Raw genomic sequence first — 26,674 nt, 5'->3', positions numbered from 1 at the left:
TGCTCTCCTCCCACACAGGATCGCCGGGTAGACTAAAAATGCTGGAGAAACTCAGCGGGTGACGCAGCATCTATGGAGAGAAGGAATAGGTGACGTTTCAGGTTGAGGAGCTGGCGTGCTTTGTAACTTTGTCAGCGCCATAGGTGGCTGCTATTTGTATACATTGGGTTTGCAAGCAAAGAATTTCACTGTGCCTAGTCACATGTGACTATAAAGTATTCCATTCCATGTATTCAATCCTCATAAAAAAAGCTAACATACATGGATGCTGGCTCTCAGTAACTTGAGTAATAAGCATGCATAGGTCTCTTTGAACATCAACACTATCACATCTTGAGCCAATTAACAAACATTCTACTTGTCTGACATGTGTAAACTAGATGACATATTTTTGCACATTCCATTCCATTTACATTATTCTCTTAGGTTTACTTAGTTTACTTTCTTCTATACTCACATTTACACTTAGTTTAATAGTCAATAGGCAATAGTCCGTTTTATTCGTCACATACACATATAAGTGCAGTGAAGTGAATTTGCCAGCAGCGGTACAATTAAAAAAGAACACACAATACACAATAAGATTTAACACAAACATCCACCACAGCATTCTTCACTGTGGTGGAAGGTACAAAGAACAGTCAGTCCTCCTCCATTGTTCACCCGTGGTCAGGGCCATAAACCTCTGCAGTCGTTACTACGGGCGACCGGATGTACAGGCCCTCTCGTCGGGACGGTCGAACACGCTTGGAGGTCCCGAATCGGCGCTTTCTTACTGGAGACTGCGGCTTCAGGATGTTGTAGGCTGCAGGCCGGTGGTCGGAGCTCTTCTCTGGCTATCCCCGGTGAGGGATCCCACTCCTGATGGTAAGTCCACGCCGCGCCCGTGGCTTGAAGCTCCGCAGATTGCGGCTTCAGGATGTTATAGGCTTTGGGCCGGCGGTCGGAGCTCTTCTCCGACGATCTCCAACGAGGGATCCCAGGCACTGGACGCCGCGCCCGCGGCTAGAAGCTCTGCAGACCTCGGCTTCAAGATGTAACAGTCCGTGGGCCAGCGATCGGAGCACTCCCTTCTGGCGACCCCGGCAAGGGCTCGCCCACTCCGCGATGAAAAGTCCACGCTGCGCCCGCTGCGGAAACTCCGGGCCCGACTCCGGGAAAGGCAGCTCCAATCCATGGTGTGAGGCCGCGAGGGAGGCGACATGGAAAAAGTCTCTGGGCGTGCACATCTCTGTAGATCTGTCCTGGGCCCAGCACATTGGTGCAATTATAAAGAAAAGCCCATCAACACCTCTACTTGCTTAGAATATTGAAGAGATTCGATTTGTTAACAAATACTCTCTTGAATTTCTTAGGTGCACAGCAGAAAACATGTTGACTGATTGCATCATGGCCTAGTTCAGCAACTCGAACATCCTGGAACGAAGTAGATCACATTACAAAAATGGTGGAAACTACCCGTTCCATCACAAGTACTGACTTCCGTACCAATGTAGGTTTCGCTGGCTCAAAAAGGAAAGATTTAATAGGCAACTTTTTCCACACATATGGAACAAGCTGCTAGAGGAGATCGTTGAGGCAGGTACTATAACAACATTTAAAAGACATTTGGACAGATATATGAATAAAAAAGATTTAGAAGGATATGGACCAAATGCAGGCAGGTGGGTCTCGTGGAGATAGGGCATCTTGGTCCGCAAGGGCAAATTGAGCCGCAGAGCCTGTTTCCATGCTGCATGACTCAATCACCAGAGATTGCCATGTTTCCAAGTGTGGCTAATGATAATTATGTTAATTTTAATTATAAATCAATATTATTGGCAAATTAAGTTGAGTAACAGTTTGAAAGTACTTCCATACTTACATTCTAAGGCTTGGCTGGATGATCCATCTTTTAATTGTTTCTGGGTTGACATTACAGCTTCAAGTAATGGAAACCATAATGCCTGAAAGAAGGGAAATAAATCTATCAAAATTGAGATCCTGCAACATTATTCAATACAGTTTAAAGATAGGGCTTCCACGGTGGTTTAATTAAGTGCATAGCCCAGTTGGTAACCATGTCTAATTTGCAGTCTGTGGTAAATTAATTTCCAGTGAGGCAATGTCAGGACATTAAATTAAACAGTGTTAAATCATAGTTAGAAATTGGATTTTATGGGAAACCAGGTTTTCTATTTGCAATCAAGATGCAATATTTCCAGCTTGAATGTGTAGGTATACAAACCTGGCATGTGAGGTTTGTTTTGGTCCTCAATTAATGCTCATTTCTCCATGCACAAATTAATAATATTCATTTCAGTGAAGGAGTAGAAGCAACTGAGATTTGGTTGTTTTACGGTCTAGTATCAACTAAGATAAGCAATACATCTGAAACAGCATACTTAGATGTACTAAGAAATATTTCGTTTTCATCTCCACAAGCCTGTAAAATTACTTTAGCAAGATTTATAAAACCATTCTTGAGAAAAGCACCATGGTGTTACTTCACAGTGAGCCAATGAATAACTCAGTTTTAAAATGTGATATCTTTCCCTATTCCTTTTTTAATCTCTCAGTATATTAAAATCAACTGCATATATTTCAATTCTGTTCAGTGCTTGTTGAGTTCATGCCATTCTTCTTCCTACGTTGTTTAAAGGACTACTCAGAAGTGATGTTTATGTTTAGGTGTACTATTATCACGTGCACTAAGGTACAGTGAAAAGCTTTGTTTTGCATACTATACAAATGTCAGATATACAAGATAAATGCAATCAAGCAAACTCTAATAGAAGAGATAGAGCAAAGGAGAAGATACAGTGTGCAGAATATAGTTCTTAACATTGTAGCGTACAGTAAATGATGGTAATAAGGATAAAAAAATGTTGCTGTCACTTCCAACTAAATATAATGTTAAGAGAAATGGACCGTCTTCCAAGCATTGCAAAATTGGCACTTATGCAAATTGTAAACAGTTTGTTTTTTTAAAACAAAATATCTTGGCTCAGTATTCAGCATATCAGGATAATTTAGTATTAGTTATGGACAATTTCCAACTTCGGAAATTACATTTCCATGTAGACTTGGTCATGAAAGTCATATTTTTCTAATGTGACAAATAAAGACATTATCAATCAAAAGGACCTTAATTCCCATTACCGCAACCCTCACTTTTCCCCACCATGGTGAACTTTTCTGTTCCTGTTCAACAACTTCAATATGTTGTACTACTAAATGTATTTCATACTGGTCTCTTTGAATTTGAAGTGAAATGATGGCTTTTTATTTAATATTAAATGGATTCCTATTATAATCACATGGTGAACAGCAGTGCAAATACTTTCCATCATTCAGACTCGGTTCACAGTGTTGTATATGAGTAGTGCCTCCTCACATCTGGAAAAATGCATATTATCTACTGGATGCAGATGGCTGCTGCATAAATTGTGCTCATTTTAGAATCTGGCATTTTACTCTCCAGAGACTGCAGCACACTATGAAGAAGTTGACAGTTTCATGCAGAAATGCAGAAACAAGAATTCAAACCATACCGATTGTACAATCCATTAATGCATTGTAGGGCATGGAATCAAACAGCAGAAATAGCCTGCCCCCTGCATGCTGCAGACAAAGTGTGCCAGATGATTCGTCTGGAGCTGTTGTTCTTGCCCCAAAGATGTCTGAGAGCACCCATATGTCTGAGAGAATCCATATACCTTTTACTCAGCCAACTACAGTGCCCTCCATAATGTTTGGGATAAAGACCCATCATTTAGTTATTTGCCTCTGTACTCCACAACTTGAAATTTGTAATAGAAAAAAATCACATATGATTACAGTGCACAATGTCAGGTTTTATTAAAGGGTATTTTTATACATTTTGGTTTCACCATGTAGAAATTATAGCTGTTTTTAAACATAGTCCACATATTTCAGGGCACCATAATGTTTGGGACACATGGATTCACAGGAGTTTGTAACTGCTCAGGTGTGTTTAAATGCCTCCCTAATGCAGGTATAAGAGAGCTCTCAGCACCGAGTCTTTCCTCCAGTCTTTCCATCACCTTTGGAAACTTTTATTGCTGTTTATCAACACAAGGGCCAAAGTTGTGCCAATGAAAGTCAAAGGAGCCATTATGAGACAGAGAAACAAGAATAAAACTGTTAGAGACATCAGCCAAACCTTAGGCTTACCAAAATCAACTGTTTGGAACATCATTAAGAAGAAAGAGAGCACTGGTGAGCTTACTAATCCCAAAGGGACTGCAAGGCAAAGGAAGACCTCCACAGCTGATGACAGAAGAATTCTCTCTATAATAAAAAAAATCCCCAAACACCTGTCCGACAGGTCAGAACCATTCTTCGGGAGTCAGGTGTGGATTTGTCAATGACCACTGTCCACAGAAGACTTCATGAACAGAAATACAGAGGCTACACTGCAAGATGCAAACCAATGGTGTAGCCGCAAAAATAGGATGGCCAGGTTGCAGTTTGCCAAGTACTTAAAAGAGCAACCACAGTTCTGGAAAAAGCTCTTGTGGATAGATGAGACGAAGATTAACATATCAGAGTGATGGCAAGAGCAAAGTATGGAGGAGAGAAGGAACTGTCCAAGATCCAAAGCATGCCACCTCATCTGTGAAACAAGGTGGTGGGGATTTTATAGCCTGGGCATGTATGGCTGCTGAAGGTACTGGCTCACTTAACTTCATTGATAATACAACTGCTGATGGTAGTAGCATAATGAATTGTGAAGTGTAGAGACACATCCTATCTGCTCAAGTTCAAACAAATGCCTCAAAACCTATTGGCCGGCGGTTCATTCTACAGCAAAACAATGATCCCAAACATACAGCTAAAGCAACAAAGGAGTTTTTCAAAGCTGAAAAATGGTAAATTCTTGAGTGGCCAAGTCAATCACCTGATCTGAACCCAATTGAGCATGCCTTTTACATGCTGAAGAGAAAACTGAAGGGGACTAGCCCCCAAAACCCCCAATGTTTCTATGTAAAACAAGCATAAGCTAAAGATGGCTGCAATACAGGCCTGGCAGAGCATCCCCAGAGAAGACACTCAGCAACTGGTGTTGTCCATGAATCGCAGACTTCAAACAGTCATTGCATGCAAAGTTATGCAACAAAATACTAATAACTACTTTCAATTACATGACATTGCTGTGTCCCAAACATTATGGTGCCCTGAAATGGGGGGACTATGTATAAACACTGCTGTAATTTCTACATGGTGAAACCAAGATGTATAAAAATGGCCTTTATTAGAATCTGACAATGTGCACTTTAACTACATGTGATTTTTTTCTATTACAAATTTCAAATTGTGGAGTACAGAGGTAAATAATTAAATAAGAGGTCTTTGTCCCAAACATTATGGACGGCACTGTATTTTCAATATTGCCAAATTTCCTTCTCAGCACAACTCATCGACGTGTTAGTCTGGCAAAGCTGGACAAAATAGTTTGCTGTTGAATGCAATGAGCGGCACTCAAAGTCACAGCTTGGAAGTTCTTTGAAGTGTTCCTTTCACTTGCTACTGAACCGCAGTTACTAATAAAGTCGTCTAATTTCTTGTCTCAGTGGGGTGGGCCTTTTGATGTTTGGGCTGAAGAATCCATTTATGACACGATTGCCAGCAAATTGCTGGACTGCCTGTTTTCTTTCCACCCATCATCTGTTCTTGAGCACATGGAATTTCTGTTGGACCCTGCCCTTTGGGAGTCTGCAGATCTGTTTATTTTCCCTTCCACTCCAGGCATGATTGAACAATCAATCCATGAATGCCTTGCATTGGTGTTTAATTAGCTCCTGGAACTCCCGATCATTCTCATCAAACCGCACAACGTTTTCACCTACATAAAACTTACGTTCACCGTAATCACATCTGCGAAGAGATTACAGGGCTGCCTCAGCACTGCAGGACCTCTGCAGCTCCTGTTGTTGGGAGTTGTCAGATCGTCTGTGAGGTACTGTCTGCAGAGGTTATCTGAATGGGGGCTCCAGAGACCAGTAATGTTTCTGCAGCCTCCATTATTCTGAAGCCAGGCTGATGGAGATAATAGAGTGGAATAGGCAGTCTCATAGTCATCAATCTCTTGTTAAGGTTGATGAGAAATGGTATGTTCTTGCACTGGAACGTTCACGCAAAAGGCCATACAATTCTATGTCCGAATCTGCAGTGCACCATGAGATATTATGCTGGTCTCTCTGGGAAAACACTTTGTTATGTCAGCACGGTGCTCCAAGCACTTTGTTCAGAGGACAACTCTGTTTGAGTTAGCTTTCCCTTTCTCCTCCTTCCTAATCATGTTTTAGCAGGGGATTTTAATCCTGGCATCTAATTTGCCCAGAAAGATCAGTTTGTTTTCTTCTGGGATGCCGGCTTGGGAATAAAAGGTTGGAGTAGAAGTCCTCCATGGCCAGATCTGTAACAGAAGCAGGACCGGCCTTAAGCCAATTGGACCGATTGCTCCCAATTGGGCCTCACGCCTAAGGGGGCCCCGCGCTAATTTTCCGTATTTAGAACGGAAATACGAATTTGCGTTGTTAAATAGAGATTTAAAAAAAAAACATTCGCCTTGTTAAATACAGATTTTTTTTTTTAAATGAACATGGATAAAAACCGCTGCACAGGCCATCAGACAAAAACGATTTGTTACAGCCAGTAGTTAACACGTAGTTATACAATGTGTCATCAATGCATCGATCCACATAGATCAAGAACAATGTTGCTGTACTGAAGGATAGCCAAGTCTATCCCTCATTGCTAGCAGCTGATGGAAGAGGCTGTAAAATGGGAAGCAACTGTAAAAGGACAGCGCCGCTGGGGGAGAGTTCCTTTCACAGCATGTGGGGAGTCTGGCCAGGGGGAAAGTTGCGGGGAAGGCAGGAGCGTTGAGAAGGAGGGGGTCGGGGATCATGCCAGCATCCAGCTCAAGAGCGGGTCAGCGGGCGATGGATAACAGGACAGCGGGCGGTGGAGCTTACTCCATATGTCAGTGCCAGTAACCTCAATTGGTCCCTTGCTTGCGCTGACACAGGAGTAAGCTCCACTGCCCACTGTCCTGTTATCCATCACCCGCTGACCCACTCCGCCCTATGATCTTTGCTCTTGAGCTGGTCCCCTCACTGTTGAGACGGAGAGCACTGCCAGAGGTGAGCGGGCTGGCAGAAGGCGCTGAGGTCCTGGCGGCCACTCGTAGCCACACGAGTTGCTTCCCTCCCCGGCCACAATGCGGTGGCTCCGCGCCCGGAGCGCCACGGCAGCGGTGAGTGTGTGGGTTACTGGCATGATCCCCGACCCCCTCCTTCTCAATGCTGCTGCCCTCCCCGCAACTTTACCCCTGGCCAGACTCCCACACGCTGCAAAAGGAACCCTCCCTCCAATTGCTCCTTTGAACAAGTATTGTCATTCAATAGGATCACAACTGATTCAACGTCGCGGTGTGCTCCCGTTTTTCCCACCATCTCTCCACCTGCCGTCAACCTCCACCCCCCACCCATTCAGTAATTCAGAAAGAATGAGATTTGGAAGCCTTGGGCAAATTGAATTGTCACTTTCTTTATTTTTATTTTTTATTTTTACGGAGAACAATCTGCGCATGCAGGGTTTAAGATTTTTTAAAAGCCGACTGACTGCCTACCCTGAATAATTACTCACGGCACGTGCCTGAATATGACTCATTTATAATTATATATTTATATTTCTATGAAAATTGGTCCCAATTGGGCCCCACACCTCCTAAGGCCGGCCCTGACCAGAAGTTAGGATGCATGCGGCAATGCACCACGAGTTAGTTCACTGCTAGAGAGAACTGAAGGTCACGTGGCATTCACATATCCCATGGGGAAGTTGTTGAGACATCAGACTGGATGAGATGAAAAGCATTCTGTTTTCAATTTTCTTCTGCAGAAGAAGTTGTACCATCTTCCAGCTGTCCACCCACTATTCAGTGTTGCATTCAGGATACAGACAAAGCAGTAACATTCTGGCCTGTCATGCCTGAATTTTAACCTTGTTGAAATGCTTCATATTATGGCTATGGGAGAAAACGGTACTTCAACTGAAGTTTTAAAACCTGGCAGAGAGGAAGTTCAGTCAAAAATTCACAATCACTTGTGCAATTCTACTTGACCCTGCAAAACCCCTCAACACTGTTAATTGAGATTACTGTGTAGCATTCTTCGCAAATTTGTAAAACAAATAAAATTGTCGATGATAGAATCTGAAATAACAATAGAAATGCCGATCCAAAGTGTTAAATGGTTTTACTTAGCACAGATGTGTTTTACTGGCTGAGTTCTTCAAGATTTTTTTTAGTTTAGTTTACTTGATTGTCATGTGTAACGGGGTACAGTGACAAGCTTTTAGTTGTGTGCTACTCAGTCAGTGAAAAGACTGCACATGAGTACAATCAAGCCATCCACAATGTATTTACTCCCATTTGGAAGGGAATGGGTTAATTAGGGACAGTCAGCATGGCTTTAAACTCAACATACCTCTGATGTTTCTTACTAGCTTGATTACGAAGGTGGTCAATGAGAGTTTGGCGGTGGATGTCGTTTACATGGATTTTTCGTAAGGCATTTGATAATGGTAGGTAGGCAAAACCGGAAGATTAAGATGAACGAGATTAATGGTGACTTGGTCATGTGGATTCAGAAGTGATTTATTGATACAAGACAGTGGGTTGTGGTGCAAGGCTGGAGCTCTGTGACCAGTGAAGTTCAGCAATGATCTGTACTGGGACATCTCTTAGTAAGTTTGCAGATGACACCAAGATTGATGGGGTTGCAAATTGTGAGGAAGGCTGTCAAAGTATACAGTGAGATATAGATCAGCTACAGATGTTTTTCCAGAAGCTTAAATGATTTTGCCCAATATTTTTGACATTTTGAATTTGAGTTTTGAGGTGTCTTTGGAAAAGTTATTTCTGCTGTAAACATACTTTCCTTCCAGACAATCTTGATGACATCAGAGAGCAGCAAGAGTACCAAGTATGGACAACAAAGGATTCTACAATTCGTGCCAAAAAAAGACGGGGGAGGGGGGGGGGGGGGGGGGGGGGGGGGGGGAAAGGCTGCAGGGCGGGGAATAGAAAGGACCGTAAGCATGCTGCTAATGAAAATGATACCAGATACAACTTTACATTTTTTTTGGTGCTGATGGATCTTAGAAACATAGAAAATAGGTGGAGGAGGCCATTCAGCCCTTCGAGCCAGCACCACCATTCATTGTGATCATGGCTGATCGTCCCCAATCAATAACCCGTGCCTGCCTTCTACCCATATCCTTTGATTCCATTAGCCCCTAGAGCTCTATCTAACTCTCACTTAAATCCATCCAGTGATTTGGCCTCCACTGCCCTCTGTGGCAGGGAATTCCATAAATTCACAACTCTCTGGGTGAAAAAGTTTTTTCTCACCTCAGTCTTAAATGGCCTCCCCTTTATTCTAAGACTGTGACCCCTGGTTCTGGACTCGCCCAACATTGGGAACATTTTTCCTGCATCTGGCTTGTCCAGTCCTTTTATAATTTTATATGTTTCTATAAGAATCCCCCTCATCCTTCTAAACTCCAGTGAATACAAGCCTAGTCTTTTCAATCTTTCCTCATATGACAGTCCCGCCATCCCAGGGATCAATCTTGTGAACCTACGCTGCATTGCCTCAATCACAGGATGTCCTTCCTCAAATTAGGAGACCAAAACTGTACGCAATACTCCAGACGTGGTCTTACCAGAGCCCTATACAACTGCAGAAGAACCTCTCTACTCCTATACTGAAATCCACTTGTTATGAAAGCCAACATTCCATTAGCTTTCTTCACTGCCTACTGTATCTGCACGCCAACTTTCAATGACCGGTGTACAAGGACACCCAGATCTCGCTGTACCTCCCCCTTACCTAACCTAACCCCATTGAGATAATAATCTTCAAGGGTGGTCGACGGAAGCAGGAAAAAAAGACAACACTTATGTATTAAACTAGTAAGGCACATCGCTAGTGTAAATAGTTTTGAAACTGCCAGCTAAAATGAGTAGGAAAGAACTGCAGATGCTGGTTTAAATCGAAGGTAGACACAAAATGCTGGAATAACTCAGCGGGCCAGGCAACATCTCTGGAGAGAAGGAATGGGTGACGTTTTGGGTCGAGACCCTTCTTCAGACTAAAATGACCTAAAATGCTTGCTCAGAATGCTGGCAGTAGCATAAGTAGTCAGTCACCCTGTGACTGACTACTTATAAGTTTCCCCACCAGGAGACATACACTCAGCCATACTCGTACGTAATATCTCAAATAACCTTTTGCTACGGTGGGTAGGAGAGATTTTGTATCAGCAGATGATAAATCTCTACTATTTGCTTCCCTCTGTAAATATATTATTCATGAAGCCCAAGGACAAGAATATGGTATCATTAAAGTAAAAGCACACCATAAATTATCCCCTGCAGGCAACATACGAACAGATGATTTGCTCTGACAGGATGCTCAAAAAGGGGAGCCATGAAAACCACCAATAAATGAACAAGTAGATGATTATAGTTGATGTTTATAGACTGTATCATCAAGTAGATGATTATAGTTAATCAGACTAAGATTAAATCAGGCTCGAACCAAGACCGATGAGCAAAAGCAAATCTGCATTGGGTACTTACCTGTTTTGTAGTTTGTTTGATGTGAACCCTTATGTAAGTCTTAACTTATTAACATTAAGAACAACACTAGTTTGCCCACAATTGTTTTGTTCCAAATCTGAAATGGAACATAATCTGACACATATGATTAATGGAAAAGTAAATTAAAGTCAGAGTATGATCTGGCAATCCCATCGCAAAACCTAGACTAAAAAGACAAGCAAAAAAATAATCTAAAAGCAGTAGACTTATTAGCCTTTACAAAGAACAGTAAATAAGAGCAGTTATTGTTTGTGTTTACATATGAAAGCCAGTCTGCAAAGTGAAGACTTTGATTGTACCGATACAGGATACGATCCAGGATACTGATTGATGTCAAAGCAGCTCAAGAAGTAGGATTAGTATATACCATAACAAAGGCATCATGCATTGAAGATGGAACAATTCAGGCGTTTTCTGCACAGACAATCTATTGTCAAATTCAGCAGAAAAAAAGCAGCTTTGGATTAAAAGGAAAGACAACAATTGAGCTGCAAGATGAAGACAGGAGGATATGGAACTGAGGGGGTTGTACCTGGGATGTCAGGTATCACCGTTGAGCCCTTTGGAAACATTGTGGGCTTATCAATGAAACGTCAAAGATGGAGGGTGCCCACCTGATGACCCCGATGACGTACCTATCCTACCTTTCACCACTCCAATCCCACTGCCAATATCAAGAGTGCCGACTTACTACAGGGATTGAAACATCAAGTCCTATTGGCTCTACTAATGGAATTGGATGCTGGAACAAATGAGGATAAATCTTGAGCAGACCAGCCAAGGAAGAGTTCTGTCTTGAATATCCAATGAAGACTTGGGGAATTTGACCAATAGAGAGAAACATCCAGGCGTACAAGTGGTAATTTCTACCGATTAACTAGAGCAGTGTTTCCCAAAGTGGGGTACGCGTACCCCCAGTGGTACGCGAAAGGTCTTCAGGGGGTACACAGAAATTTGCAGCTATGTAGTACTGAAAAATAGATTAATTATTAGAAAACAATACTGTGGTTAGGAATTATTTTATACATGCATATTTGCAAATAAATTATATATTTCGTATCAATTATCCTACTCAAGTTGTGATAGCTGCTGTATTTGGGTAGTTTGCAGACTCCCGCACGACAAACAGGGGTGCAGTACTGCCGGAGCTCACCGGAGTGCTGCTCCGGCACCTCTGTAAAAAAAAGTTTAAAAAAACCCAGCAGATATTTTAACTAGCGGGTGTGTGGTCGGGGTAACCCGGTTGAAATAGGGGGAAGGGGAAGACCCATCACTGTAAGGGGGGGGGGGGGGGGGGGGGAAAGGACCCAGCAGCGTCAGACCACGTGCTGTTTGCATCGTGGAGGTTGTGGGCCTGGTGCTGAGCCTGGAACTCTGGTGAGGTGACGGCTCCGGCCTGCTGGTGGCTGGTGGAGAGGGGAGGGTCGGCAGAGTCGCTGGTGGATGCCTGTGGGGGGGCTGGAATAGAGATATGGGTCGGCGGCAACAGCGGCAGTGGCCCCGGGGAGGCAGTGAGTGTCGGCAGCCGCGGCAGTTTTGGTGGTCCGGGCGTTGGTTTGGTCGGAGAGGTGGTGGTTGTTGTTGCTGCTCCTCCTGGTGGCCATTTCGGCTTCGTGGGGGTTGGGCAGGCAGCGCCGCAGTCCAGCGGTGGAGCTCCGGGCCTGGGGTCGAGTTGAGGAGTGTCGGTGGAGGGACCGGTCTGGAGGCGGCCAAGCTTATGATATTTGGTAGAGTCCAGATAGGTGAGGAAGCGTTTGTTGAGGGTGTGGATCTGGATTAGAATGAAATATTGTGGTCCATTGCAGGTGTGAGTGGGTGGGAGGGTGGGTAAGTGTGTGAGTGTGTATGAGTGATGGTGTGAGTAAGATAAAAATGCATGCAATTTTTATCGACTTTTACAATGAAATACAATTATTTTTAACGAGGGGTACAAGATGCTACAAAATTTACGAAGAGGTACAAGGGTATCAAAACTTTGGGAATCGTTGAACTAGCGTCTAGCTCAAAGATGATTATGGGGAGTTACTAGTAAAACTTTAGGAATGATACTGGGACTTCCAATAGTCCCTCAATATAAAATTGAGTTGGTTGATATCCGTAAACAGAATAAAATCACTATGGAATTACGAGGTGACAATAGAGCATCGAGAGCATCCTTACAAACTGTATCACAGTATGGTATGGCAACTGCTCTGTCTCCGACCGGAAAGCACTGCAGATGGTGGTGAAAACTGCCCAACGCATCACCGGTTCCTCACTCCCCTCCATTGAGTCTGTCCAAAGCAAGCGATGTCTACGAAGGGCGCGCAGCATCGTCAAGGACTGCTCTCACCCCAGCCACAGTCTGTTTACCCTCCTCCCATCCGGGAGGCGCTACAGGTCTCTCCGTTGCCGGACCAGTAGGTCCAGGAACAGCTTCTTCCCTGCGACTGTTACATTACTTAACTCTGAAACTTGGTGATTGCCAGTCACCCCCCCCCCCCCCCCCCCCCCCCCCCCCCCCTGGACACTCCTTCCCCCAGAAAAATTGCACTACTACTACTGTATGTACATATATATATTTATTGCTCATTATTCTATGTTCGCTCTTCTGGGGAGATGCTAACTGCATTTTGTTGTCTCTGTACTGTACACTGCACAATGACAATAAAGATTTAATCTGAATCTGAATCGGAGCAGTAGTAGCTCATTCGGCCCTTTGAGCCAGCACCGCCATTCAATGTGATCGTGGCTGAGTAAAGGATGATTTTGCAAATAACTGTTACTGAAGTTAGATTCTTGCCAGAGGACTTGCAATGGATATGATACACCTAACTAAAACATTGTACATTCATTAGGTCATCCAGCACACTGGACAGATTGAGGAAGATATAAAAATAACTTTTTAAAGTTTGAGAGTGATAATTGGAATTGGGGTAAAAATGTACAAATTTACCCGTTTGTAAGGATTGCCTCCTACATTTTTATCATTGTATAAAAGTGGGGATAGAAACAAAGTTAAACATGGAATTGCAAACAAAGAAGAGTGATCAAAGATCAAAAAGGTCAAATATTAAGAGTAGAAAGGATAAGAACTGATAAATTGTACAGGCAGCAAGCAGGGTCAAATGGATATATGTTAAAAGAAATGACGTTTTAAGAGTAGCATTATTAGTTTTGAAAGCAATTTGCATTGCATTGTAGCAAAAAACTGTAACATGATGAACATTCAGGTATCTACATTGTATAACATAGAATTCAGCCAAGGTTCACGATGATCCAATTCACTAAATGCTTCATGGAACAAAAGGGATATGTAGGTGGGGACAATATGGCCTGTATCCCAATAGAATCTGAGAGAATGCTGCTAGCTCAAGAGAGAAAAACAGAGAGAAATGCTGGTACCACTAAAAGAAAACAGTGAAAAGGTCATGTGATTAACATGAGCTAAGAGCATAACTGAAAATAACTTAATGGCTATGTAGCGTGACCTTAAGAAGATAAGGTGTCTGGGAACAGCCATTTTGCAATGGGAGTATATACTGAGAAGGAAAATATAATCAGTTAATCTGTATATAAATACCAAGTTAAGGCTGATAAGGGAAAAAATGTTTTGGTTATTGAATCTTTAGATGTGATAACTTGAAATGATTGACTTCAGAGTTGTGACAGCTTTGGGTTAGAACAAAAGCTTTCTTTGGAAAGACAGACTGGAATAACTCAGTGGATCAGGCAGCATCTCTGGAGAAAATGGATAGGTGATGTTTCAGATCATGACGCTGCTTCAGACTGATTGTAAGACTGTTTTCTTTGGAAGTTTGAAGGAAAAAAATCGTAGAAATGAAGGGATGTTCGAGACATTGGCAGCGATAACCCAGGAGCAAGGTCAGAGACAACTACCTACCACCAGCAGATCAAAAGCCTATTAATTCATGCAATAAAATTCCAAGCCTGATAGTAAGCAGATAAATGGTGGCAAAGGCAGAAGCCAGGTAGAACACTGTGGGTGTACTGTAGGAGGGACACCCACAGTAAATGAGAAGTTATTACATCAGTAGTTTGCATACATGCTTAAGTAACATCAAATGCCAATAATTATTACGTTTTACTAAACTTTTGAGTTTTTTCAACACATCACTTTATGCACTGCATTACAAATTTTAGCCCGAGTGATGAGTTTCAATATAAAGCAGTGAGATAGCTGCTCTGCTACTGATGAAACCCCAAGTCAGAATCAAGTAGTCTGCAAATATCTTAGCACCAGGTTCACTACAAACATATGTTGTGCTAAACAGATGAGATGCAGGGTCCATTCGGCCGCACACCAAGCCAGTAGCAATAGTACTTTACACAGACTGCCTCTAGGAGTGCTGGTTAGTTAGCCCAGTCCAACCAGTGGGGTATGAGAAGTGCCTTGGTTAGTACAGGGGAAACGGCAGCAGGACCCAGTGGTCTCATTATTAAAGGAAAACAAAGTACTTGTGATGGAATTTAATAAATTTGGAAACACACAACACTAAACATGTAACAAAGCCAATTTGCACATCTGCAGTATATTTGAATATTAAACTCATTAATATCACCACCTTTCAGGATAAAGACCACATAATTTAAAAAAATTGAGATCCTCGGTCCTAATATAATCGAACACTCACCTCCCGTTGCTGTTGGTTCAGGCTGTGCGAATTACGCTGACATAATGCAACTGTCTCCTCTAATATGGTTTCTGCGGCCTGCACTGTCTCTTCATTTTCCTCCCCTGTAGATACAGAGTGGTCCATAAATACAATAGGCAGGTTATCACAGAACCACATCACAAACTAATGCTTAGGACATGTGCACCATTTCTGCAAAATAGGGTTAAGTAGCAGCTGTCAGGACATTGGGATAAGAGTACGGAGCACAATAGTGGTCTGAAAGGGCAGACTACCCCAATGTGTATTCCTGCTCAGTGGTAAACAAAGGGAAAGATCATCATCGTCTCAGTGACAGGAAGGTGATGATACAGTAATTATTTTAGTATGATATGCAGCACCATTATTCCACCATAAAAGCCTGAAAATTTAGATTTACACAAATATAACTCTTTCCAACCAACAGAAATTATTACTGACTTGCTCAATAATGTATTTTGAATCAAAAATAGTGGCATTTACATAACAGATTCTTGGACTGAATATCAGAAACGTTTAAGGTTTGTTAGCGATGTACATATTTAGTTTTGATGACTGTTTCACAGTGGTTTATAGACTTCAATTCTGTGCCATCCTGTCCTCATCGTTGAAAATAAATCAAAATCAGAATATGATCCATCAGCAATTTGGCATGAATGCTATGCATGAAAATCACATAAACCCCATTCTCATTCAGGATAAAGATTGAATCCATAAAAAGATTGTGAACCAGTCCTACATCGCTAAATGTTTCATCAGCATCCCTTGGAGACACAAGGAACTGCAGATGCTGGTTTACCACTCTCCTATTGGGTTGTGATAGTAATTTAAATTGAGGACAGTCTCCTCTCCTCTCCTCCCATCTCCCTCCACTCCCACCCAACACACACACACACACACACACACACATAGAGACTGTTAGTGACTGTAATTCAGTGAACAATGTAGAAGAGCACTAATTCATGAGAAGATGCTTGTTCATTAAAAAGTTCCATAAATACATTTCTTTATTTTACTTACAACCCATTATCCTGCCTTCCAATCCTACAATATTCAGACAAAAGAACTAACAGCATATGTCTCATTTGAAACATCAAATCCATTACTTATTCAAGGTGTAGTCTGAAGGTTTACCAGTTACAGAAATGTAGCCTTAGGCTGTGCAAATCCAATTATGCTGGCCAAAACAAGAAATAAACAATATTCAGCAATCAGCTTACATATAGCTTGGTGCCATTTGGCAATAGACTGATTCTCAAACAATATATTGCATGACACTGGCATTAAATTTGTAGTCATGGAGGGGAGGTAATTCTGATGTGTACACAATACAATGTTAATAATTTATGTTTGTATAACCCTAGATCATAAGGATACAACATGTGCTCAGAATTTGCAGGCTGACCTCAGACTGCATGCTTTATCCTTCAATTATTAATAAAGCTTTACATTATGTGGTGCAATGCCTCCTTTGCCATATTTCCATACAAACTGTACTGTCGCTATCTCTGATTGTTTAAGTGGCAGAATAATACATGGTTGATGTGTCTCAAGGCTGGAACTCCTTACACAACAGCAAGTAAGTTTGTCTTGATTGTATCTATGTGTAGTATTATCTGATTTGTTGGAAAGCATGCAAAACAAAACTTTTCACTGTACCTCGATACATGTGACAATAATAAACCTCAACCGAAACCTGTGGAAGTAGCAGGAAGAACTGCAGTGGTTCACTACCACCTCGTCAAGGACAATTAATGATGGGCAATAAATGCTGGCCTAGGCAGTGGTGTCCAAATCTCTTAAATGAAACAAATAATAACTTTATAGATTTAGATAAATATAAATTTTAAATTCTAAATACGATATGGAATAAGAAATGCCCCTATTGCATTCTGGGTCCAGCAAAGTTCTTGTTGGAAAAATGGATACTAATATCTCTGATTAAGAACAATGGAAAAGGTTTAATAACAAAAAAAACAGCCATTTCAAATCAAACAACGTCCAGGTGAGGGAATTGGTGCAGTGAGAAACATAGATTGAGGTACAGCATTGAGCTTTTTTGCACTTTTTTCATTTTTTTAATTACAATTATTATACATTCAATATGGATACACAGGTTCAACTATATCAAAAATGCTAATAACAAAGTATTTGTGGACATGTCTTGAAAAGTTGTTTCATTGTTACTTACTTGCACCATCTGTGAACAAGGACAGCTTGAGCTTTAAAATCTAAGAAGAGAAAATGTTTGATCAGTCACAAACTCTGTATTTATTTGATAACTGAGCTGGTGCATTAAAGCCCTGTCCCACGGTACGATTTCATTCCAAGAGCTCTCCCGAGTTAAAAAAAAATCAAACTCATGGTAAGCACGGAGAATGAACGTAGCGGGTACGTCGGAGCTCGGGGACGTCTCTTAGCGCTAACGGCAGGTACTCGGGAAGACTCGCTAGCGGCAGGTAAGCACGGGAAGACTCGTGAAGATTTTTCAACATGATGAAAAATGTCCACGAGAGCCCCGAGTACCGACGAGTGACCATTACCGTAAATCTCCGAGTTCGAATCAGGGCAAACTCGGGAGAGCTCTTGGAATGAACTTGTACCGTGGGACAGGGGTTTTACAGATTACTAAACAAGAAATCTTGTTTGGACACCCCACCCCAGTTTGACTGCCATGTCTAGCAAACTAGTTTTTGTTTGCCCCAAAGTGGTCCCTCAATGTAATTTTAAAAAATCAAACTAATCAAACGTTGCCTGTGGTTTATTTTCCAAATGGAAAAAAACAGTCAGATTTTATTCCATTTGGCAAAGAAAGTTGATGCAATGGAAAGGGACGTCAATGGTACTCAGCCCAAGATTTGCAGGCTCTATCACAAATTGCTTTCCACTCAGATTCCGCAACTGAGCTCTTTACAACATCCGAGAACTGAGAACCCTCCAGGCTATACATCTAGCAGAAGGCTATAAAGGGCAACCAAGACAACCATTGTACTGTGAATGTTAAATTAATAATTAATCCTTCAGTCTTCTGATCAACTTTTCTTTTGAGTTGATACTTTGAGAAAATTAAAAGCATCATTACCAGAAAGTGTTGAACCATAATAATAATATCAATAAAATCGATTGGTCCAAATATTTCAAATTGGTCTGTCTTACCTATCTGACCCTAAAGAGTTGAAAGATCCCACCATGTGACGAGGGTAAAATCATTCTAATCCAGGGACAAACATACAGAAGTGGTAAACGGTAGATAAACTGGGAGAGATTTTAGAAAAACAAAGCAGTTTGCCGAAGTCACGAGAGGAAAGGAAGAACATGGGCCTCAAAACAGAACACACGTGTAAGAATCAGCTTGAGAGAAGAACCTTAACAGTAAATAGGCTGGCTAGAAGCAGCATCAGTTAAATTTTAATGAAAAATTGATGTGGGTATAGGTAAATGTAAGGAAAGCAAAGTTAGAGAGTGATAGAACAACTGCAAGAGAGAGCTCTACAAAGTTTAGGTAAAAAGGAACCTCCCTCAAACCACTGATCAAATGCTCTTTTACAGGAATGTGAAAGTAAACCTGAGCAAAAAGAATGCAGAATGGAAGTTCCAAGGTTGAGCACAACCACTGAAAGCTGCTTTAGAAGTTCCGACGGAACAATAAAAAGAACAAAATATCCTGACTGGTTCTCTGTGGAAGCTTCTCCTTCCCTGACCCCACCACAGATCAAGAGAAAGGATCATGGTAAACCGCTGCAGGACTTGTATGCTCTGTCTGAATGTTTGCATTCGGTACTCGTCTGTTTTGCAGTTTGTTCGATGTGAACCCTTATGTAACCCTTAACTTACTAACATTAAGAACAACACTAGTTTGCCCACTATTGTTTTGTTTCAACTACATTGGCAAATTTACCTCGATCAAGATAAAAAAAGATGATCTGCCATTTGGTCAAGCAGGATATGTCTTGTAACTGTGCATGAATATGTGATCCTGAAACAATGAGTCCCAGATTTCAGTTCTCGGTTCAAAGTAACTCTGGATGCAGAACATGATGGATACTGATATCATTCAAGAACTAAGCAGTCTTCCAAATCACTGTCATCTAAATCACAAGGGCTCAGGATCTGGATAAAGATCTACAACCAAGTCAAATTACTAAATGATAACACCAAAATGTGGCTATTTTGGAAAATTATCTTTTGGGACCTTGGAATTTACTCTGGTCATAAAGGAGCAATCTGGAGTACTTTTTTTTGCAAATTTAGAGTAATCAGAAAGACTTGCATAATTGTTCTGCCTTAATATTTATACCAAAGGATAGACAACAGACAATAGGGGCAAGAGTAGGCCATTTGGCCCTTCGAGCCAACACCACTATTCAATGTGATCAAAGCTGATCATCCACAATAAGTACCCCGTTCCTGCCTTCTCCCCATATCCCTTGACTCCTCTATCATTAAGAGCTCTGTCTAGCTCGCTTTTGAAAGCATCCAGAGAATCAGTCTCCATCACCCTCTGAGGCAGAGAAATCCACACTCATTACTGTGTGAAAAACTTTCCTCATAAAAACATAGAAAATAGGTGCAGGAGGAGGCCATTCAGCCCTTCGAGCCAGCACCGCCATTCATTGTGACCATGGCTGATCGTCCCCTGTCAATAACCCGTGCCTGCCTTCTCCCCGTATCCCTTGACTCCACTAGCCCCTCATCTCCATTCTAAATGGCTGACCCCTTATTCTTAAACTGTGGCCCCTGGTTCTGGACTCCCCCAACATCGGGAACATGTTTCCTGCCTCAAACATGTCCAAACCCTTAATAATCTTATATGTTTTAATAAGATAGCCTCTCATCCTCCTATATTCCAAAGTATACAAGCCCAGCCGCTCCATTCTCTCAGCATATGACAGTCCCGCCATCCCGGGAATGAACCTGGTGAACCTACGCTGCACTCCCTCAATGGCAAGAATGTCCTTCCATAAATTGTGAGACCAAAACTGCACACAATATTCCAGGATAAAGTAGCTCTGTTGGTCACTGTAATCTACAAATTTGAATTGAATAATTTGTCGAAAATGAGAATAAAACTTAGTTTGTTGGTTATATCTTTATGAAATTGAGACTAAAATCAGGAAAGATAATTCCCATCAAGAAAGACAAGCAAACTAAACTTTGGGCAACTCTGGGTTCCCTAAAGGTAAAGAAAGTTCCATTAGATTGGACAATAGTAGAAGTAATTGTTTTATTAAAAATGGGGAGACAGAAAGTAAGAAACTATAGGTTAGTTAATTTAGCATCTAACACAGGAAAGTCCATGTTATTAGATATCAATGTCATTAAAGACATTGTATCAGTAGCCTGGAGAAATGTAATGTATTCTGGCAAAGTCAACATGGTTTTGTGAAAGGTAAAACATATTTACCAAATGTGGAGCTTTTTGCCATTGCAACTCCATTAACATATTTGGTATTTATAGTTTCCCTTATATAAAACCGTTGACTTTGCCAGATAACCTTGAATTTTTCAAGGTGAACTGCTATGATGTCTTCAATAATAGCTCTGGTTGGCTGGTTAACAGGAAACAGAATAGACATCAATTGACCTTTTTCTGTTTAACAAGTGGTGTGCCACAGGGATTAGTGATGGGACCTCAACTTTTACAATTTATATAAATGACTAGAATGAAGAAACCAAATGTATGATTGCTAAATCTGCTGATGTCACAATAATAGGTAGGAAGGGAAAATGTGAAGAGAACATAAGGAGACTACAATTGGATATGGGTAGGTTAAATGAGTGGGCAAGGATTTAGCAAGTCGAGTAGGATGTGACTTTTTTGTTTTTGTTTTAGTTAAGTAGTGAAAGATTGCAGGGCTCCAAGACACCTGGGTACCCTGCCAAATGATTTACAAATGGCTAGAAAGTGGTTACAGCAATAATTAAGATTTCAAAAAAATGTTATTGGTTATTGTGGGAGGATTCAAGTACAAAGGAGGGAGGGTATGCTTCAGTTATTCGGGGCATTGGTGAAAACACATAAGAATAGGTGAATAGGTGCAAGAGTAGTGGTTGAGAACTGAAGCAAGATTGATGGGACACTTCTGTGATCAGTAAATACAACTTGACACAATCAACCTCAGATTTTTAGTATATTTTTAAGAGCCAATAATTGTTAAAAAGTAAACCTCCGCAAGGATTCGTCAATGCGATAGCAAGAATGTACAAATAAGCCCACAAATAGGAGAAAGAGGAGATAGAGAACACAACAGCAGTGGAGAGCAAAATCATGCCTTAGGTCAGTCATAGTGAAAAAGTTACCTCTCGGATTCCTATTAAATCCTATTAAATCTTTTCCCCTTCACCCTGAACCTATGTCCTCTGGTCCTCGATTCCCCTACTCTGGGCAAAAGACTCTGTGCATCTTCCCGATCTATTCCTCTCATGATCCTATACACCTCTATAAGATCACCCCTTATCCTCCTGTGCTCCATAGAATAGAGACCCAGCCTGCTCTACCTCTCCCTATAGCTCACACCCTCTGGTCCAGGCAACATCCTCTTAAATCTTTTCAGAACCCTTTCAAGCTTGATATGATGGGTAGATATAGTATACTCCCCGTTCTCTGCCCCTACCTCACTAATCTCTTCAATTCCTCATTGTCCCAAGGAATTGTCCCCTCCGCTTTCAAAACTGCTGCCGTTACACCAATCTTAAAGAAAACTGGTCTTGATCCCTCCTCTCTCATTAACTACCGCCCAATCTCAAACCTCCCCTTTCTTTCAAAAACCCTGGAGCGTATCGTTGCGTTGCAACTTCATTCCCACCTCCTTGCGTATAACCTACTTGAACCCCTCCAATCTGGCTTTCGCCCCCTCCGTAGCACAGAAATTGCTCTCCTCAAAGTCCTCAACGACCTCCTCACCTCTGCTGACACTGGTTCCCTCAACATCCTCATCCTCCTCGACCTGAGCGCAGCCTTCGATACAGTGAACCATAACATCCTGCTCATCAGACTCAAAGACCTCGGCATTGAAGGCTCTGCACTCAGCTGGCTCCGTTCCTACCTTTCCAACAGATCCCACTTCATCTCTCACCACAACCACACCTCTGCTACAGCCGCAGTAACTCAAGGCGTTCCACAAGGCTCCATACTCGGCCCCCTCCTCTTCATCATCTACATCCTCCCACTTGGTCAGATACTCCGCCACTTCAATCTGGACTTCCACTGTTACGCTGATGACACCCAGATTTACCTTGGCACCAAATCCCCCCACAACCCCCCCCTCTCCCATATCAACTCCTGTTTGTCAGCTATAAAAACCTGGATGCAACATAATTTCCTCAAACTCAACAGCGATAAGACAGAATTCCTCCTCATAGGCTCCAAAGCCACACTCAGCAAAATCAATAACCCCACTCTCACCATCGACGGCACCACTGTCTCCCCATCTCCGCAACCTTGGTGTGATCTTTGATTCCACCCTCTCCCTTGAGCCTCACATCCGCCATGTCATTAAAACCTCCTTCTTTCATCTCCGCAACATCGCCAAACTCAGACCCTCCCTCACACCGCCCGCTGCTGAAAGACTCATCCATGCCTTCATCTCCTCCCGACTGGACTATTGCACTTCTCCTTGGCATCAGCTCCACCTACATCAACCGACTCCAACTGGTCCAGAACGCAGCCGCCCGACTCATCACCCATACCAAATCCTGGCATCACATCACTCCAGTCCTCAAACAACTTCACTGGCTTCCCATCTCCCACCGGATCACCTACAAAATCCTGATCCTCACCTACAAAGCCCTCCACCATCTGGCCCCCCATATCTCATTGACCTCCTCTCCCCCTACCAACCCTCACGGTCCCTCAGATCCACATCAGCCGGTCTCCTCTCCATCCACAAGTCCAACCTCCGCAGTTTTGGGGACAGAGCCTTCTCCAGGGCAGCTCCCAGGCTCTGGAACTCCCTCCCCTAACTGATCCGCAATTCCGTGTCCCTCACCATCTTCCAGTCCCGCCTCAAGACCCATCTCTTCACCTCTGCCTATCCTTAGCCCCACGTCCCCGTCCCTTTTCATCTGTGCATTAATTGCCTCATACTGTGTTTTGTATTGAATTCTGTCTTTACTTTGTGTACTAGTCATGTTTCTACTATTTATTTCATTCCCCTTACATGTTTTTCCTCTACATGCTCAATTTTTGTAAGGTGTCCTTGAGACTCTTGAAAGGCGACCATAAATAAAATGTATTATTATTATTATTATACTCTACAAGGAGAGAAAAAGCAGTCAGAGAAAAAAAATGTGCAACACATCTATAAGAAACATTACTCACTTGGGAACAACCAATGACCATAATCATATGCAAATCACAAAATAATAATTTTCAACCTTGGGACAAGGTTGTATCCTTAGTTCTACTGAACAACAAGATGATCTAGACACATGAAACTGCAGATGCTGGTTTACAAAAAAAAGTACTGGAGTAACTCGGCATCTCAAGAGATGATTGTAGGTGGGACAAAGTCTGGCAAGTGACAGGTGGATATAGGTGAGAGGCAGCTTATGATTGGCAGATAGTTGGACAAAGGCCAGAGATAAAAAGACAAAAAGTGTGAAATAAGGACAAGGACAGAGGAGGCGTGAATTGTGAAGCAAGATAATCTATTTCAATTGCAAGAAAAGCCACTTTCTTAATTCTTCCTCGATGGGCACCATGCCTTACACCTAGTTTTGCATCTTGGGATGTATGCGCAAATGCAAATGTGATATTTCATGTGCAAAGCAATTACAATATTGAACACATTAACATGAAACTGGTTTCAGACAGGCAGGGCTCTGTGCTGTGGAATTGTTAATGTGATTCAGGAGAGAGAGAGAGAGAGAACATAGGTTGTATCAATAATGGTTTGGTTTTTAATCAAGAAACTAATACATGAATCCTTGATAAATTAACTTTTTAATCAAATGATCAAATAGAGAAGTATATTAGTGCATTTTTCAGAAGAATGAATATTAATTAAAGAGGAGATTTAGAGTTCCAAATTAAAGTGAAATTGTGATCATTTGGGAGAAGATGTTATTATGGATAAAGATAAGGAATATTCAGTAATCTTTAAAGTTCAAAGATACTTAATTTCCACTTTAGTTTCCTATATTGTCATTATTTCATCAAGATGCAGTTTTAATCAAATTAAATGTAAATTAGATTAACAAATGACTCAAAATAGCTATGAAATACTCATAAGATAGTACTTATTAAAAGCTTGACAGAAAGCGCATCTACTCTTGGAGAACATGAATACTAGGAGAATACCTTTAACGATAACAGGATTGGGTGGGGTGGGGGGAGGGGGAGATAGAAACATAGATGCAGGAGTAGGCCATTCGGCCCTTCGAGCCTGCACCGCTATTCAATATGATTATGGCTGATCATCCAACTCAGTATCCTGTACTTGCCTTCTCTCCATACCCCCTGATACCTTTCGCCACAAGGGCCACATCTAACTCCCTCTTAAATATAGCCAATAAACTGACTTATTGTTTGTTGAATGTATATTGCATATTATAATATGTACATTCGTTGAATGTACAAAGAGTATAAAAAAGGCTTTCAATCAACTTTCAATCTGTGTTCTTTAATGAGCTTTTTGTAACAACCAGACCCATTTGTAATGAGATTTGCACTGCAAATTAAAGAATGAGGAAATGTATGTCGACTATCCAATTTCTTACTTGGGGAGATAATGAAAGGTACTACACTTTTCAATATAACCTTCCATATCTCATTTTAATGGAAGACTTAACATATCTAATAGAATGATAGAAGGTAGACAAAAAGCAGGAGAAACTCAGCGGGTGAGGCAGCATCTATGGAGCGAAGGAATGGGTGACGTTTCGGGTCGAGACCTTTCTTCAGACCTTTGATTTTTCCTGCATCTGCAGTTCATTCTTAAACATTAATAGAAAGATAGGCTTCCTGTTGGGGTAAAATCCAGTTCAATGCAGCTAAAATCAGAGTTAATGATGCCTATTTCAGCAAGCAACAGACTCCCAAACGGCTGTAAGACCAGAACAATATGGAAAAGAATTGGGTAATTCGGGACAGTCTGCATGGCTTTGTGACGGGCAGGCCATGTCATGCAAACTTGACTCGAGATTTTTGGGGAGGTGACAAAGGTAGGGTAATGGATGTTGTCTGCATGGACTTCATTAAGGCATTTGACAATATTCTTATGGTGGATTGATCGAGAAGATTATGATGCACGAAATCTATGCTGATTTGGTAGTTTGGATTCAGAACTGGATTCCACAGTCCATAGCTCCCTGCAGTCGCAATAAAAGTTGATACAGAGTGGTTAAGTAGGTGTATAGTATGAATATTTTCATCAGTGGGGACACCACGTATAAAAGTCAGCTTTATAAAGTTTGGATAGGTCCCATGTGTAGTCTTGTGTGCAGTTATGGTCACTCTATTACAGGAAGAATGTGGAGCTTTGGAGTGGGTGACATAGAGGTTTACCAGGATGCTGTGTGGATTAGAGGATATTAGCTAAAAGGAGAGGTTGGTCAAACTTGGAATATTTTCTCTGGAGCCTCAGAGGCTGAGGGGAGATCTTATAAAAGTCTATAAAATTATGAGAGGCATACATAGGGTAGACAGTCAGAATCTTTACTATCCAAGATGGAAATGTTCAATACTAGAGGGCATAGCTTTAAGGTGAGGGAGAAAGAGTCCAAAGGGGATGTGCAGAGCAAGTTTTCTATCTACACAAAGAGTAGTAGGTGCCAGGATGTGCTGCCAGGGATAGGGTGGAAGCAGATATGATGATGACATTTGAGGCTATTAGATAAGCACATCAATATGCAGGAAATGGAGGGATATGGATCACATGCAAAGAGAAGAGATTGGTTTAATATGGCACCATGTTTGGCACAGGCACTGTGAGTTCAAGGGCCTGCTCGTGCAGTGCTGTTCTATATTTTATCTTTTGATATTCATGATGCATGCTGCATTTTTATAGGATATTATCCATGCACAATTTATAAGTATGAAAGCAATCTACAGGACCTCAAAAACTGATAAGCTGAAAATCCAGCACAGTGAAGGTAAAGAAATGCCATATCAATGCTGTCAACCATCAAAAATGAATTCCCAGAAGCATTGTTTATCCTTGGTTCAAAGATGAATGCTCACACAAGGTTACAAGAAACTTTTATTTGTAAAACTGTTGTGGCATAATTGTCAATAAAGGTGATTATTCTGAGTGCTTCAGCCTCAGTTAACTCTTACTTCCCAAACAATAAAAAAGAAAACCTTCATTGTTTGGATCATGCTGGTTATGAAAAACATTCACAGACT

The 26,674-nt window shown here is 41.7% G+C and overlaps 1 protein-coding gene across 5 annotated transcripts in view; it reads right to left on the bottom strand.

Moving 5' to 3' along the window:
- The window catches only part of vps8 (VPS8 subunit of CORVET complex), a 420,899-nt gene that overhangs the window by 230,935 nt on the left and 163,290 nt on the right, over positions 1–26,674 (bottom strand). For all 5 annotated transcript variants that reach the window (XM_033024588.1, XM_033024585.1, XM_033024586.1 and 2 more), the window contains 3 exons: positions 17,519–17,558; positions 15,310–15,413; positions 1,865–1,946 (listed from right to left, as the gene is read on the bottom strand). In XM_033024588.1, the coding sequence (XP_032880479.1) occupies positions 1,865–1,946; positions 15,310–15,413; positions 17,519–17,558 (226 nt within the window). The remainder of the gene's footprint in view (positions 1–1,864; positions 1,947–15,309; positions 15,414–17,518; positions 17,559–26,674) is intronic.

This window comes from Amblyraja radiata, chromosome 7 (genome assembly GCF_010909765.2).
Source record: "Amblyraja radiata isolate CabotCenter1 chromosome 7, sAmbRad1.1.pri, whole genome shotgun sequence".
NCBI classification, from domain to species: domain Eukaryota; kingdom Metazoa; phylum Chordata; class Chondrichthyes; order Rajiformes; family Rajidae; genus Amblyraja; species Amblyraja radiata.
Note: the sequence above shows the minus strand (reverse complement) of the source record. Positions and strands in the feature narration are given on the sequence as shown.